At 42.3% G+C, this 17,947-nt stretch overlaps 2 protein-coding genes across 4 annotated transcripts in view; one reads left to right on the top strand and one right to left on the bottom strand.

Moving 5' to 3' along the window:
• LOC137291758 (kin of IRRE-like protein 1) overlaps positions 1–17,947 on the bottom strand; it is a 117,440-nt gene that overhangs the window by 83,286 nt on the left and 16,207 nt on the right. For all 3 annotated transcript variants that reach the window (XR_010957279.1, XM_067823273.1, XM_067823286.1), the window contains exon 2: positions 3,956–4,187. The gene's annotated coding sequence lies outside the window, so the exon portion shown is untranslated. The remainder of the gene's footprint in view (positions 1–3,955; positions 4,188–17,947) is intronic.
• Positions 16,318–17,202, top strand: LOC137272774 (putative cyclin-dependent serine/threonine-protein kinase DDB_G0272797/DDB_G0274007). Its single transcript, XM_067805168.1, has one exon. It carries the CDS (start codon positions 16,318–16,320, stop codon positions 17,200–17,202), a length of 885 nt encoding a protein of 294 aa, XP_067661269.1.

Here is a 17,947-nt window from a genome sequence, read left to right as displayed (position 1 = left end):
TTGTCGGGGCAATAGCTTATGTTTTTAGGAAAAGATAGTCACCGCAGAAGAGTGTCACAAGTCATGCCCCTGGAGATTGTTTACATCTGAACATCGAAGTCGAGCCGATGATTACGAACGTGCGCTAGATATAAGATCATTTTTTTGTAAAATGTGTTTAAATTTGTCAATTGCACTTCATAGCAAGAAAAATTATGGCTCATAAACTTCTTCATGGCGCATGTTCATGATATTCGTAATCATCGGCACGACTTCAATGTTCAGATGTAAAAAACCTCCAGGGGCATGACTTGTGACACTCTTCTGCGGTGACAATCTTTTCCTAAAAACATAAGCTATTGCCCCGACAACACTTCATACCTAAACACATTCAACACGGGTGGTCAAAGATGGATAAGTATAAAAATGTAATAGTAGGAACTAAAAACAAAACTCACCAAGACAGGTGCTTCTTCCAACGACGCCATGTTTTGCTGCGTGAGTTTCCGCTCTCGACCGAAAAATCTCCAGAGATGGCCGAGCGTGTTTCCAGTATTACCGACATTGCTTCCGATAGGGCCGATGGGTTTCTGTTATTACCGTTAAACTACCGATATCGCTGCAATTGTTTCGTGAGTGGGCTGCATTTGTTTACATTTGAGATGCAATTCCTTCAAATTTGCTGTAATTCCTTCAATTACTTAGGGGGGCCTGATAATTGCCATGAGAGGCAGACTGTACAGGAACCAACAAAAGGCCTGATGTATTCCACTGACAGTATATAGATGGACCATTGCCACGAGAGGCAGAATGTACAGGAACCAACAACAGGCCTGATGTATTCCACTGACAGTATATAGATAGATAATTGCCATGAGAGGCCGGCTGAACAGGAACCAACAACAGGCCTGATGTATTCCACTGACAGTATATAGATGGATCATGCCACAAAAGGCCGCCCAGATAGGAGTCAGTTGGATAAAAGCCATTGATCAAAATGCCAATTTCATAACAATTTGGACTTTACTATGCCATCAAAAGATAAGATACGACTGAGAGAGCAAAGTTTTCCCCAGTAACTGTCTTGTTTACATCACTCACAGTTCTGATCAATAAAAATGGTTTATTTAATGATTTATCATGATTTTACCATGATCCTGGCACAAATTTTTGCTATAAATATGAACTTGCAGTGTAGTGTCATACAATAAAAACATAATTTGATAATTACCTAAGAATTATGACTGCTGAATCAGCCACAGGTCACCAAGTCTCCTTTGAAGTTCATCACAGTCTCTGCTGGCCTCCCACTGGCTAAGTGTGTGCTACAAGTGTGTAGTCTACAGAAACGTATATCATATTCATTGAGAGTGTGATGCACTATACTCTACAGTCAATAGTTGCTGCAAGTAGTAGATGTCATAAACCTACTTACATTAGCAGCACTATACATGGAAGACAGCACAAGTATTTTCATTAACAGCCCTTAATATCTGTACTACTGAAGTCAGTCCTAACTTCTGCCAGCCCTGTGACCATACTGTACACTTTTGCATAAAGACCAGACTACCTATTCTCGAAACGTTCATAGCCCTACAAACTTCTTACACCCATTGTTAACAAAGCTAAGAATTCTTATGTCTATGAAAATTTCCAGATTAAGGAACCTGCTTCTGTAGACTAAGTCAGCAGGTAATTACCCCCTGATCACCTCCTACCCTGCTGTCACCATCTTGGCTGGCTAAACTATGTCATTAATCATTTCTTAAACATTGGAAAGAAGAAGTGAGATGTTACACTAAAACAAATGAGTATGCCCTACTTGAAAGTGTCATCATTCAATAGTAATATCTCTACTGACGAGAACATGAAAACAGAAACGTTTCATGTTAAACATCTTCACATCCAATTGTGGTTCTTGTGGAAGTTCATTCCGTTTCTTCTATATCAATTATTGGAGAGCTCTGCCATTTTTATTGTATATATTGGAGGGAGTTCCTGGAGAAAGCTGTTGATGAGGTTCATCCAACATGCTTCAGTCACTGACTGGGAGATAATACTGGGGGAGTTACCATGTTACCATGAAACTGGCAGGAACTCAAACAACTAGCAGGTCTCATCACCCCAACATTCCAGCAGATAGTCCTGTCTTATCATAACTCCCAAACATACTTTCTAATGTTCGCCTTGCAATGCCTGCTAATTAAGCCCAGCTGGTGCTAATTAGTCCCAAGTAATTAGCACGGATCCACCCCCTCTCTTTATCTTTCCACTTGTCCCAGAGTCTATGCCCACAGGATTATCAGGTCACAGCAACTCAGGTCACATTACAATCACTGACCAATGACCACCTATGTCTTCATCTTCCAATGAAGAAAGATGGAGACACATCTAGCATTCCACATTGTTGACCACAACTACCTATCTCACAGGAATTCTTGTGTGTGTGTCCCTAGACTAATGCTTAGTCTCTGAATATCTATAATTTTGATAGCAACAAACCAACCCATATAAATTGAAAAGGAGCCCCAGGAAGACAAGAGATTCTGAACCTGAACCTAAGGAAATGTAGACTTGCTTCATTTAAGGCTTCAGCATTGCAGGGAGGACTTGGAAAGAGAGAAAATAAAAATTTGGTTTAGGGACTGTGAGATGGACAAGTGTTTCCCCAGCTATGTACACAACCAGTAAGGAAGCTGATGACCATTGTATGTTTCATGTCAGCAGCTATCACTTAACTGATAAACACACCCAACCCTGCATGATGGCTTTGTTGAGTAATTACTCCATGGTCCATATCTAAGTTTAAACTCGTTTCATTTGTAGGTGTTCGTGTGCCTGATTGAGAATTCCACTGTACACTGTGAAAGCATGGATACTTACAAAAACTGTACCTGATGACAATAGTTTTTAATTAACATCTTCCACCGGTATACTAGTTGTGAGCTAATGATTTAATGTGAGTAAACTTTCCTTAAAGACAAAAGTAAGTCTTCATATTAGAATTGTGGCCCTTTAAAACATCCCCACCACTTTCCCATTGTTAAGACCCAGATTTCAGAAGTTGAAATAGACCTTCTAAGTTGGTAAGGCAGTTGGTGTGGAGCATTGTTTACAAAGAAAATAAGAACATATTGTATTGGATCACAGGCTTATGCCATCATGATTAGGTCATCAAGTATTCATTGGTCTTCAAGTTGCAGGGTTTCAGGTTACAAGTTGACCCCTTTCCTTGGCTTATGCCTGGACCTTATGACAAATATCTCAAACAATCTGTAAAAGTGTATCTACACCTATTACGCTGATCTACCTCAACAGTTCATTTTCCGAGGTGTCCATACAGTTAAAACTGCTCATTAATCACAACCAAGTTCAGCCTGGCAAAGCAGTAATGGTTTCTGCGTTGCCTAAAACAAGGTTTCATGATGAAGGGTCAGATTAACTCTAGCTTCAGATAACTCCAAAGACAAAAACATAAATTTGAATCCAATTAATAATAAGGTTCCACTGTCATCCATAATAACATCATGAACACACATTTGTATATAAAATATAAAGAACAATCAATATCAAGACTTTGAACTATATCCTCAACATTTATGTGCAGTTATGACTCATCATGCTGACTCCAGTCAATCCACAGACCCTCTACCCCCCAGTCTGTCCCCACCTGCCATCAACACCCCCTCAACTTGGCACCCCTATCCTTATCCCCTCCTACCCTGACAATGACATGGATACTTATGTGCTGATACTGATCAAATGTAAGGTTCAGGGTGCCCAGGTCAGCTGGTGTACGCTCCCTCTGTGTACACTCCCCCAAGCCTACATGTTCTACACAATCACAAGGGGTTCAGTTGGCAGAAGAAAACTTTCCCAATCTTTGGTATTGTTCCCTGATGACGAGCAGAGATGTTGAAATAAATACAGTCAGGCCTGAAAGTAGAACAAGGAGATAAAAACAAGGCTTACTCACCAGCCAGCACTGTGATGGGTATCAGATCTATCCAAAACAGATTGACACAACTTTCGGTAAACTTGGTCACAACTTCCAAGACTCTAATCTGACAGTTAATCCTCAATCCTGAATCACCAACACTTCCACACTCAAGAAAAATGCTGATAATCCGCTGTTCAGGAAAGTTCCAAACTTTGTTGTTCAGATATCGGCCATTTTCCTTGGCCCTCTTCTGTCTGTTAGTCCCAGCCTGCAAAGAGATGTGTTTATGGTATACGGCACTGCACTCATGGAATTGGCTCCACAGATGTCCGGGAAGGGGAGAGAGCTACACCATCAGCAAGTGTATAACCCAACATAACACCAACTAGCGGCTTTCCTCAGCCTCGCCATCAACAGACTCCACTAATAAAACTGATCAATGAATCGGCAGCCATGGTAAAAAGTATTTCCTGAAAACCCAATTTGTGAATTATCTGCCACCCCTCCTGGAGGTAATGGACTGTCCCAGCTGCTAGACACTATCCCATATGGGAGAAGAGGTTTAAAATCTTGCTGGAAGCGTGACTAGGGTAATGGGATATCACATCTCCCCATCTCAATGAAACATGTGCAAAGACGTAACAAACAGGTTTACACAGCAATCTTCTGTAAGACAATAGAGGTACAAGCAGCTAAAGGGGTATCTGTAGCCTTGACAGGATCTACTGTATCATACATGCAGCAGCATAGCAAAGACATTGTTTGCTCATTACAACTTCATGCAGAAATACACTCCTTAATGTGATTGTTCCAAGAATAGATGTTATAACAATATTTATTCCCCTAGAATGTTATAACAGCATGAACTGTATTGAGAAGTAATAGACAGTAGTTCCACAGGAGTGGGAATGATAGGAGGGTGCACGAGGTCCCTGATTAAAACATTTGTCATGGCTCATTTAGCTTGATATTTATTGTTATTTGTGACTAAGAACAGTATAGCTGCTAAACTGTACAATATTTGTTCATCCAGCAGGGCAGATACAGCTTTTTGTGAAGGGGTGGAGGGTAGCTCACCATTGAGAAAAAGGGGAGGGAGAGACTTCATTTCCACCTGACTTTCATTTACTCTTTCATTTCACTTTCTCTGGATCCCCCTGGCCTATGTTCTAAAAGCTCCTGACAAGTGAGATTGACTGTCCCAAGGCAAGTGTCCAGACTGGGTGACAGCAACTGGTTTCTTGTTCGGGGTAGTGGGGCCAGTGAAGCTGCTGTAAGTTTAACCATCTCTAGCAGTTGTCATGGAGACAAAATCATTTCACATAATCACTGATTTAAAGAATTCGTATCATGTATGGTAAAAGTTTTAATTTGAATAAGGTCACACTTGATAGCAATTTAACTGGCCGTTTTTATTCTCCTTTTCTTTTTAATGGTAAACAAAATTCTGATAACTGACTGTTACTGAAGTAAATCTGATGTCATGGTCATCTGTGAATGGCCCACAAGATTGGATTTGTGTAACTGTATTCCTCCATGAAATTTCATCATACAGAAAGTCAATTTCCATTTTGGAATGTCATTTAATTCAAAAGTGAAAAAGCACTTACTGTGGAGTGATTCTCATCAACACTGTTTACTGACAGTACATTAACCATCCTCACACAAACATTGGGTGAGATTGGGGCAGCCATTAAGTAGCCGAGGTCTGCCGTCACATGGAGGGAAAGTGATGTCTGTAGACACAGAGAGGGAAGGTGATGTCTGTGGACACAGATTGGGAAAGTGATGTTTGTGGACACAGAGTGGGAAAGTGATGTCTGTGGACACAGAGAGGGAAAGTGATGACTGTGGACAGACAGAAAGTGATGTCTGTGGACAGACAGAGAGAAAGTGATGTCTGTGGATAGACAAAGGGAAAGTGATGTCTGTGGACACGTGGAGAGAAAGTGATGTCTGTGGACACATGGAGCGAAAGTAATGTCTGTGGATGGAGAGAAAGTAATTTTTGTGGAGAGACAGAGGGAAAGGGATGTCTTTGTATAGACAAAGGGAAAGGGATGTCTCAACAAAGAGATGGGAAAGTGATGTCTGTGGATAGACAAAGGGAAAGTGATGTCTGTGGATAGACAAAGGGAAAGTGATGTCTGTGGATAGACAAAGGGAAAGTGATGTCTGTGGACACGTGGAGAGAAAGGGATGTCTTTGTATAGACAGAGGGAAAGGGATGTCTTTGGACACACAGCTTTTAAGTATAACAGAAGGTGATCTTTCTGGCACAAGAGGCTAGTCTGGAGAAGATGTATTCCCACTACCAGTAGGTAGTGATTTCTCTTATATCTACAGTCCATTTGGGTGCCAACTTCCAGCTGACATGCCTTGAGCTTGATTACACCAGGTAGACACACCGGCAGCCTAAGTGTTTAGTTTTCACTATTTTCCGTAACGTTAATCCATGCTTGATCACCTTGCTCTGCCTATCACTTACCACTGTCAACAGGCTCGACTTGATGTAATCTGTCAACATGCATACAATTTACACCTGCTGTTCTCCTTTCAAACCGTTGATAAAAATCTCAATCAGAAGACAGCTCAGAGCTCTGCTCAATATTTCTGCTATTCTCTGACTCACAGAACAAATTCAATTCTGGTAAGACTATTAAACATGACATTTCTTTGAGTAAATGAGAAGTAACACGACACTGAATGTGTTATTAATACGTTATAGCTATCATTGTTGTCACAAGCATTCAATCAAACTGTAGCTTAAATGCAGTGTGTAATATTCACACTTCAGGTCTTTGCTCATATTCCCTGATTTTCTGAGGATTACCAGGGATCTGCTTCCTCAGCATTTACATTTTTCTAACATAGCCTTGTCTCAAATCTTTATAACCTTATCAAACTGTCCAAGTGTAAAATATTGCTGTTAAGTATGTTAACAAACATTCAGAAATCACACTTTACTACAGAAGCATTTAGAACTAAAATCACTTAATTTAAAAAAAGGATTTGATTGAAAGTAGACACCTCATCTATATGAGAACACCATATCTTATAAACTGTTTCATATTCTGTAGATAAAACAAAACTACCCGTTTCTGATTTTTTTAATTCACAAAGACATTTATCAGATGATGTCCTACAGCCTCATGATCTTGGACAAAAGGGTGGCAGTGCTGTGACATCATACTTGGCATATAACTCTGCCATGAACACACATCTGGCATGAACACACATCTGGCATGAACACACATCTGCCATGAACACACATCTGGCATGAACACACATCTGGCATGAACACACATCTGGCATGAACACACATCTGGCATGAACACACATCTGCCATGAACACACATCTGGCATGAACACACATCTGCCATGAACACACATCTGCCATGAACACACATCTGCCATGAACACACATCTGGCATGAACACACATCTGCCATGAACACACATCTGGCATGAACACACATCTGGCATGAACACACATCTGGCATGAACACACATCTGGCATGAACACACATCTGGCATGAACACACATCTGCCATGAACACACATCTGCCATGAACACACATCTGGCATGAACACACATCTGGCATGAACACACATCTGCCATGAACACACATCTGGCATGAACACACATCTGCCATGAACACACATCTGCCATGAACACACATCTGCCATGAACACACATCTGCCATGAACACACATCTGCCATGAACACACATCTGCCATGAACACACATCTGGCATGAACACACATCTGGCATGAACACACATCTGGCATGAACACACATCTGCCATGAACACACATCTGGCATGAACACACATCTGCCATGAACACACATCTGCCATGAACACACATCTGGCATGAACACACATCTGCCATGAACACACATCTGGCATGAACACACATCTGCCATGAACACACATCTGGCATGAACACACATCTGGCATGAACACACATCTGCCATGAACACACATCTGGCATGAACACACATCTGCCATGAACACACATCTGCCATGAACACACATCTGCCATGAACACACATCTGCCATGAACACACATCTGGCATGAACACACATCTGGCATGAACACACATCTGGCATGAACACACATCTGGCATGAACACACATCTGCCATGAACACACATCTGGCATGAACACACATCTGCCATGAACACACATCTGCCATGAACACACATCTGGCATGAACACACATCTGGCATGAACACACATCTGCCATGAACACACATCTGGCATGAACACACATCTGGCATGAACACACATCTGCCATGAACACACATCTGCCATGAACACACATCTGCCATGAACACACATCTGGCATGAACACACATCTGCCATGAACACACATCTGGCATGAACACACATCTGCCATGAACACACATCTGGCATGAACACACATCTGCCATGAACACACATCTGCCATGAACACACATCTGGCATGAACACACATCTGGCATGAACACACATCTGGCATGAACACACATCTGGCATGAACACACATCTGGCATGAACACACATCTGGCATGAACACACATCTGCCATGAACACACATCTGCCATGAACACACATCTGGCATGAACACACATCTGCCATGAACACACATCTGGCATGAACACACATCTGGCATGAACACACATCTGCCATGAACACACATCTGCCATGAACACACATCTGCCATGAACACACATCTGCCATGAACACACATCTGCCATGAACACATGCTAGTGTGCCATGAACACACATCTGGCATGAACACACATCTGGCATGAACACATGCTAGTGTGCCATGAACACACATCTGGCATGAACACACATCTGGCATGAACACACATCTGGCATGAACACACATCTGGCATGAACACACATCTGGCATGAACACATGCTAGTGTGCCATGAACACACATCTGGCATGAACACACATCTGGCATGAACACATGCTAGTGTGCCATGAACACACATCTGGCATGAACACACATCTGGCATGAACACATGCTAGTGTGCCATGAACACACATCTGGCATGAACACATGCTAGTGTGCCATGAACACATTATTCCATCATTAACACATGTCTTCCCTGAACACATTATTCTGTCATGAACACTTATTAGTACGTGATGAACACCTATTCATCTGAACAAATATTAGTCAGCCATGAGCACATATTAGTCTGCAATAAACATACATTATTTTGTCATGAACAAATGTTAGTCAGCCATGAACACATATTAGTCAAATATTCCAGCAATATGATGTCCAGCTCTCTATAAGACTGGGACCACCTCTGTGGTTTAGTAGTTAGAGCAGACTGCGGAAGGTTGCGAGTTCGATCCCCAGCTGCATCAAAGCAAAAGACGTTAAGATATGGTTTTCTTGTTGGTCCCTGCACACATTATTTTGTCATGAACAAATGTTAGTCAGCCATGAACATATATTAGTCTGCCATGAACAAATGTTAGTCTGCCATGAACACATGTTAGTCAGCCATGAACAAATATTAGTCTGCCATGAATGTGTTAAGCTAGGGCTGTCTGCTTGTTATTTAGTACTTGAAAGTATTCAAATATTCCAGCAATATGATGTCCAGCTCTCTAAAAGACTGGGCCCACCTCTGTGGTTTAGTAGTTGGAGCGGACTGCGGAATGTTGCGAGTTCAATCCCCAGCTGCATCAAAGCAAAAGACGTTAAGATATGGTTTTCTTGTTGGTCCCTGCCTGGCGCTCAGCATTAAAGGGTAAAACACAGACGGGTCTGCTCTGGTTGGCTCTGTATGTCTGAGTGGGGTATTCATGCTTAACTGTGGCATGGTATCACAGTGAGCTTGCACTACAAAACCAGCTTAAGTCAGGGCTAGTACAAGCAGCCACACAAACACATGCATGCATGTTGTCATGTGAGCGAAATATTCTCAAGTATGATGTTAAACCCCATTTCACCTCTTTATTCACACTTATAATATTCCACTAAAATCTTTAATCTTCAAAATCATCAAACTCCTATCAGCAATATTAAGTTCAACCAGCAAAAATGTTTGTAGAACTGTTTGCTGAGAGGAAAAGCTTCTAAGTGATAAGTTGACATCGTGTAAAAAGAAAGAGGTTTAGTGAGTCAAGTGGCAAGTTTCAATAAGAGTGACATCACTTGATCATTATCACTCTCCTTTTTGTAAGCCCATGTCAATGGAATAGACATGTAGTTTCCAATACAGCTCACTTTTTAATCGCATGTAGAATTGAATTCTGTGATGGAACTTTGGAGATTGCGGAAAAAGTGTTCCCTGAAGTCATAGGTATATCAATCAAGTATTAATCCCGGCTAACAAAGTTACATACCTCTAACTCTTTGTTCACACATGCTTAACTTTAGTCAAACTTTGCCAACCTGTGAAAAAACATGTTTCATTTTCAATTCCTTTGAACTATTATTCAACAGAAACCTTTGTATTACATATCTTATCTTTCACTTCTTCTAGCCTCCCTGACAGTGCTTCAAGTTGTGTTGCATGTTGGCCATTGGCCTGTACATCAGTACGATAGGGGAGCGTTGTAGGAAATGGATGGCCTGCCCCAGATGGGATTGACTGGGCTTCAAGTCTACAGTAATTTAGTGGAGGAAAGAGATTCAGTAATCCACAGGTAGGCCATGGATTTGCTGGCCACCATGCTAGTATTGATCATGGCCACAGCCAGCACCCTACTGGGCTAGATAGTAATGCCAAGGATTACCGACACACTCACAAAATAAATAACTCTAATGTTTGTTACCATAAACACATCATTTTCATGTTTTACTCCAGAAAATAATTTTCAGTAGATGGTAAAAGGGCATCGGATGAATTATATTTTTTCCTGACATTCTCAGTGATTCTTAGTACTCAACCCGCTGTCTTTACTACATCTGTCCAGTACACATCCCCCTGTTGTCATCATCTGTCCAGTACACAGCCCTCTGTTGTCATCATCTGCCCAGTACACATCCCTCTGTTGTCATCATCTGCCCAGTACACAACCCCTTGTTGTCATCATCTGTCTAGTACACAGCCCTCTGTTGACTACATCTACCCAGTACACAGCCCTCTGTTGTCGTCATCTGCCCAGTACAAATCTTTTGTCATCGTCTGTCTAGGACACATCCCTCTGTTGACTATATCTGCCCAGTACACAGCCATATGTTGACGCCATCTGCCCAGTACACAACCCTCTGTTGACTATATCTTCCCAGTTCACAGCCCTCTGTTGACATCACCTGCCCAGTACACAGCCCCCTGTTGTCATCATCTGTCTAGTATACAGCCCCCTGTTGTCATCATCTGCCCCGGACACATCTTTTGTCATTGTCTGTTTAGGACACTTCCCCCTGTTGACGTCATCTGCCCAGTACACAGCCTCCTGTTGACGTCATCTGCCCAGTACACAGCCCTCTGTTGACTACACATGCCCAGTACACATCCATCTGTTGACCGGGCCTGCCCAGTACACATCCCCTGTTGACGCCATCTGCCCAGTACACAGCCCTCTTTGCACAGTGGTGCAATATTCCGTGATAAAAGCATTCATAAATATGTAAATTTGATTTGAATTTGACTGATAAGGGTGACAGAAGATCCTAGTTTTAATTATAAACCAACAGAATTCCACTCTGATTCATGAACACCTGACCTCCTTAAGGGTGGTGCACATGCCTTGGGTAGCCTTTAGTATTGTCAAGTTAATAAGCCAACACACAGGCAATATATAGTCTGCACAAATCTTGAACAATCACCTCAAACAGCAATTACAGTGCGACAGAAATTAACCTGGTATTGAGTCTTGTATCCCTCTACATGAAATGGAATCATCATTCATCCATAAATCTGTGCAGGTCTGCAATGCTGCTCATTCATTTCAATTGTTTTGGATTCTTGACATCACATATGGAATGGAAAGTCAAGATCTTACAATTTACTGGTTCCTTCACTGAAGGCATGTCAGCAATTGATTACAGACACTGGAAATGAGATGTTGCTGAAGCTGCCCATGCTGCAGCAGCTGTCACGGGAAAGCATGACCCACAGTTGAAGAAAACAATTCATACACACACACATGCTGAACTGTCAGAGAAGGTGATAAAACACTTTTGCTTTGTAAGTAAAATTCAATACAAAAAGGCAGATCAAAAATTTTGTTATCAATTCCATATGGAAGGGCACCTCTTGTACAAAAGGGTCAGTGGATCACATTGTAGGGGGCAGCAAATAATGTGAGGGGCATGTACTGAAAGGCAGTTTACAGCTGTCAGATTTGTTTCATGATAGGTAGTTTGAATGATGCTTACAGAATTCACTAGTAGCATCCAGATAGCCTAGTGGTTAAAGTATTTGCTTGTCATGATGAAGACCCAGGTTCAATTCTCCGTATGGGCACAATGTGTGAAGTCCATTTCTAGTGTTCCCTACTGTGATATTTCTACATGTGATGTAAAACCATGCTCACTTATTCACTTGCTACTTTTCTGTCTAAGTGTACACAAGCATAAATCAGAATGCAGAAACATAACCTAGGACATGGCCTTTCCACATTATGACATTGTCTATCAGAACTGTTGAATAGTGAAAAAAAACAGCGTAAAAGAAATGAGCAAACGCAGTAACAAATATTTTGCAATGCATAATACCTCTTCGAATCTGTTTAACAGGAACAACCACATACAGTTTTGGTTTTGGGTTTCAGACTATGGACTTGTCCCCGGTTTAAGGTACCCTCTAAGTCATAGTTTCTTTGTCGACATGTTTCATACCGATAAAAGTTTTGTTCTGTTTGTAGCTCACAGTCTTTTATCAGTTGTTCTATCTGTGGCTCTGTTCAGTCTTGTATCTCTGTGATGGTTGTTCTGTTTGTGGCTCTTTTTACAGTCTTGTATCTCTATGACGGTTGTTCTGTCTGTGGCCATTATGTGACTAGCTCTGTTCACAGTCTTGTATCTTTGTGATGGTTGTTCCGTCTGTCGCCAGTATGTGACTAGCTCTGTTCACAGACTTGTATCTCTATGATGGTTGTTCTGTCTGTGGCCATTATGTGACTAGCTCTGTTCACAGTCTTGTATCTCTGTGATGGCTGTTCTGTCTGTGGCCAGTATGTGACAAGCTTTGTTCAAAGTCTGGTATCTCTGAGATGGTTGTTCAGATCACTGTATTTGCTGCTGTCTGCCAGCCTTGCCTTCATCAAGTCATCTGTTTATCCAGTTGGTGCCTCTAAGTCATCACCTCAATTTCAGAACAGGTCTATACATCAATGATACTCAAAATGGTACAAATTTCCATCAAGTTATTCGGCTGAAAATTTTGTAGTTTTCTGCATGGGTAGTGCTAAATCAATGTTCAACAAGCTGAGAGTGATTTAAAATGAGGCAAAGCCACTTATCTTCACTTAGCTCAATTAAACTCTGTGTCAACTCTGTCCTTGTACTCTGTGCAGTTTCTCCAACTCTGATGGCCAATAATTGGAACCTCCCCTATTTCCAGTGTTATCCCCTCACCATTGATTTACTAGTTATCTTACAATTCAACCTCACAAAAAACACTTTAACGATGAGGTTTTTGAATAGTTCAATACTGCATTGAAGGGTAATGACTGTAATAGCTGATTGATTAGGGTTTTTGTTGAAAGTGACATTTTTTGTCTGAGTAGACTTGATGAATCTTATTAGATGTCACTGTGTTTTCATCAGCCCTCATGTTACTGGGATCCTATTTCATATTGGGAGAATTGCTCTAAGTCATTTTACCCTCAGTGACGCTGCCGCAATGTATAGGGTGAACAGTTACTCATCTCTTATTTTGATAAGGCACTGCCTGAAATGTTCCTCCACACGCAGGTGTAGTGTTCTTGTCCCTCAGACTCCAGTACCTGAGTTTCACAGTGTAACAAGATGTGGTCGCTGTGAGGGCAAGCCACAGCGGATGTCAACAGGGATGCTTCTCTCCATAGCATGTCAGTGTAACTCAATTCTTCCCAGTTATCAGTTGTGCATGCCCTTTCTAGTGAGGCCAGTCATGAAGCAAGGGAAACATGTCTGTCACTACGGACAGTTAACAAAACATTAAAACCTCAAAACAAGTCCTTGAGATGAGGTACATGGCCCATACATGTGCCAGGCGGTAGTGAAGGGGACAGAGGGCTGGGCTGTGTGGGTGAGGTAGTAGTGGAAGGGAGTATAGGAATGGGTTGTGTGGGTGAAGTGGTAGTGGCAGGGAGTAGAGGAATGGGTTGTGTGGGTGAGGCAGTAGTGGTAGGGAGTAGAGGAATGGGCTGTGTGGGTGAGGCAGCAGTGGCAGGGGGTAGTGGAATGGGTTGTGTGGGTGAGGCAGTAGTGGCAGGGAGTAGAGGAATGGGCTGTGTGGGTGAGGCAGCAGTGGCAGGGGGTAGTGGAATGGGTTGTGTGGGTGAGGCAGTAGTGGCAGGGAGTAGAGGAATGGGCTGTGTGGGTGAGGTAGTAGTGGAAGGGAGTAGAGGAATGGGCTGTGTGGGTGAGGCAGCAGTGGCTGGGGGTAGTGGAATGGGTTGTGTGGGTGAGGTAGTAGTGGAAGGGAGTAGAGGAATGGGCTGTGTGGGTGAGGCAGCAGTGGCTGGGGGTAGTGGAATGGGTTGTGTGGGTGAGGCAGTAGTGGCAAGGAGTAGAGGAATGGGCTGTGTGGGTGAGGTAGTAGTGGTAGGGGGTAGAGGAATGGGTTGTGTGGGTGAGGCAGTAGTGGCAAGGAGTAGAGGAATGGGCTGTGTGGGTGAGGCAGTAGTGGCAGGAAGCAGAAGGCTGGGTTGTCTAGGTGAGATGGTAGTGGCAAGGGGTTGAGGGTTGGCTGTGAGGGTGAGGTGGTAGTGGAAGGGTACAAAGAGGGCTGGACTGTGTAGGTGAGACGGTAGTGGAAGGGGATAGAGGACAAGGCTGTGTCATGGACCAGAAGTGAATAATCAAGGTAAATTCTCACAAAAACTGTGCACAACGTGGAAAACTATTTCAAGTCTGAGTAATTTCTGCTGAGTAAAGCATGTACACACAATGTTTACTACGTTCATGCTGACTATAATCTAGTTGATAATCTACTTAACTTGTAAGTATCACAAAACTGGCTAATTATGTCTATATCTGTCTTTTAAAGTACTTGTGACCAGCAAGCTTTTTTCAACTCCAATAAAAACCAATGTCACTGCAGCAGCAGCAGCAAGGGAACATCAAGTCAGCCCTTCTTGAGATATACTTGACACAAGCAATCCATAAGCATTTGACAAACATCAGCTGTGGAACACATCACTATGATAAACTGTAAACCAAACTGTCTTTCTGAATGAAACAAGTCTAGATTTCCTCATGTTCTGAATCTCTGGTCACCCCAGGGTTCCTTTTCAATTAATATGGTTTAATTAGTTCATGTCAGAATTATATATATTCAGAGACTCAGCACTGAACATGCAGTGCGTTATACCCCAGATATACTCTGTAGTGAACTGTGGATGATTGATATGTATTAGTTAAGTGCTACTTCTTCCAGACCCTGTACAAAGCAGGCCTTCTTCAACACCCAGGAACCAGCAGATTCATGAGACCGTTTGCACCTCACAACATGTTTGGTGCTTAACAAAAATAACTGAAAGAATGCATCAGATTAAAGTCAGAAATTAGCACACACGACCTAAGCAATCAACTTCTCTTTTCTGCCATCAAATCAGTGTTTTCACAATGTTGTGTTGCCATTACATCAAGATACACCTCATCTCTCATCCTTAGTGTGTTCTGCCCTCACAAATTTAGCTTGAGTCAGTTGACAGATACACCCAGGCTGTGTACCTCCCATGTCAGACTACGATACCACACAATGCATTACTTGTAGAGATAGAACACCACCTTTTCTAAGTGGACCAAATTCATGCTGAAAATAACAACACCTATTTGCAACAATCGGATATATCGAGTCAACTGTAAATGATAAATGAAAAAAAAAATCAACTGGTGTTGATTGAGAGGAGCAAGACTTTGGAAAACTGTTGAGATAACTCTCCCAGTTTCAGAGTGACAGTGGCCTGTTCTTTCCTTTACCGACTTTCATCAAGCTATCTATAACACATAGTGATAAACCAGGCTCAGTTTTTCACTATTAATACAAAGGTGTCCATGATTGCATTCTGATGTTTATCACTGTTTCTTGTGAGGAGTAGGCACCAGATGGTCCAGTCAAACATGGGCTGTTATCAGGGCTGAAGAATATTTGAAAACAAAGACTCCCATAGAGGCACTGATAGAAACATCACGTTAACGGCCAAAATGGACACAACAATGGTTCAGTCACTTTCATGCACACAGCATCACAAGTGTCGTCCTTATGGACCTCAGTCACCAACATGGCCACAACAGCATGTCAGTCATCTACACAGACACAACAGGACCTCAGTCACCTACACAGACACAACAGCATCTCAGTCACCAACATGGACACAACAGCATGTCAGTCATCTACACAGACACAACAGGACCTCAGTCACCTACACAGACACAACAGGACCTCAGTCACCTACATGGACACAACAGCATGTCAGTCATCTACACAGACACAACAGTACCTCAGTCATCAACACAGACACAACAGCATGTCAGTCATCTACACAGACACAACAGGACCTCAGTCACCTACACAGACACAACAGGACCTCAGTCACCTACACAGACACAACAGCATGTCAGTCATCTACACAGACACAACAGTACCTCAGTCATCAACACAGACACAACAGCATGTCAGTCATCTACACAGACACAACAGCACCTCAGTCATCAACACAGACATAAAAACATCTCAGTTATCTAAACAGACACAACAGCATCTCAGTCATCTACAGACACAACAGCATGTCAGTCATCTACAGACACAACAGCATCTCAGTCATCTACAGACACAACAGCATGTCAGTCATCTACAGACACAACAGCATCTCAGTCATCTACAGACACAACAGTACCTCAGTCATCAACACAGACACAACAGCATGTCAGTCATCTACACAGACACAACAGCATCTCAGTCATCTACAGACACAACAGCATGTCAGTCATCTACACAGACACAACAGCATCTCAGTTATCTAAACAAACACAACAGCACCTCAGTCATCAACACAGACATAAAAACATCTCAGTTATCTAAACAGACACAACAGCATCTCAGTCACCTACACAGGCACACAGGCACAACAGCATCTCAGTCATCTACATGGACACAAGACCCGTGACAGTCCTGGGGTAGAATAGACCTTCAGCAACCCTTGCTTGCCATAACAGGCGACTATGCTTGTCGTAAGAGGCAACTAATGGGATCGGGTGGTGAGGCGTGCTGACTTGTTTGACACATGTCATCGGTTTCCAGTCGAGCAGGTGGATGCTCATTTTCTTGATCACTGGAATGTCTGGTCCAAACTCGATTATTTACAGACCCCCACCATATAGCTGGAATATTGCTGAGTGTGGCGTAAGATGAAACTCACTCACTCACTACATGGACACAACAGCATTTCAGTCACCTACACAGACACAACAGCACCTCAGTTACCTACATATTTCTAAAAAAAATGATAATTTCTAAAAAGATCAATAAGAGACAGAGGTGTTTTCTGTTTCAGTTCTTCCTGGATTCCACAGCAAATTTTTAAGAATTCTGCGGCAAATTTAGGCAAATTTTGTACCCTATTTTGCAATATTCTGCAAAATATTCTGCGGTTAAGACATTTAGATATATCACCCACAACTTTTTCTGTGTTTGAGAATAAAACACTAGCTGAAAGTTATTCCTCTCCCCTCATTTGTAAAATTCATGCAGACGAACAGCATACATCCATGCACTCAGTCAGTCGCCAGCATGGACACAACATCATCTCAGTCACCTATACAGATAGACCCTAGGGATGAGGGGAGACAATGTTCAGAAGACACTGACCACCTTAGAAGAGTAACACAGAAGATAGTTTGTGATAATAACAT

Source organism: Haliotis asinina, chromosome 1 (genome assembly GCF_037392515.1).
Source record: "Haliotis asinina isolate JCU_RB_2024 chromosome 1, JCU_Hal_asi_v2, whole genome shotgun sequence".
Lineage (NCBI taxonomy): Eukaryota > Metazoa > Mollusca > Gastropoda > Lepetellida > Haliotidae > Haliotis > Haliotis asinina.
The sequence above is the reverse complement of the archived record's forward strand: the minus strand, read 5'-3'. Positions and strand labels throughout refer to the sequence as shown.

Bases quoted from the DNA above. Each gene is read 5' to 3' on its own strand.
- LOC137272774 (XM_067805168.1), top strand. From the start codon at position 16,318: ATGGCCACAACAGCATGTCAGTCATCTACACAGACACAACAGGACCTC.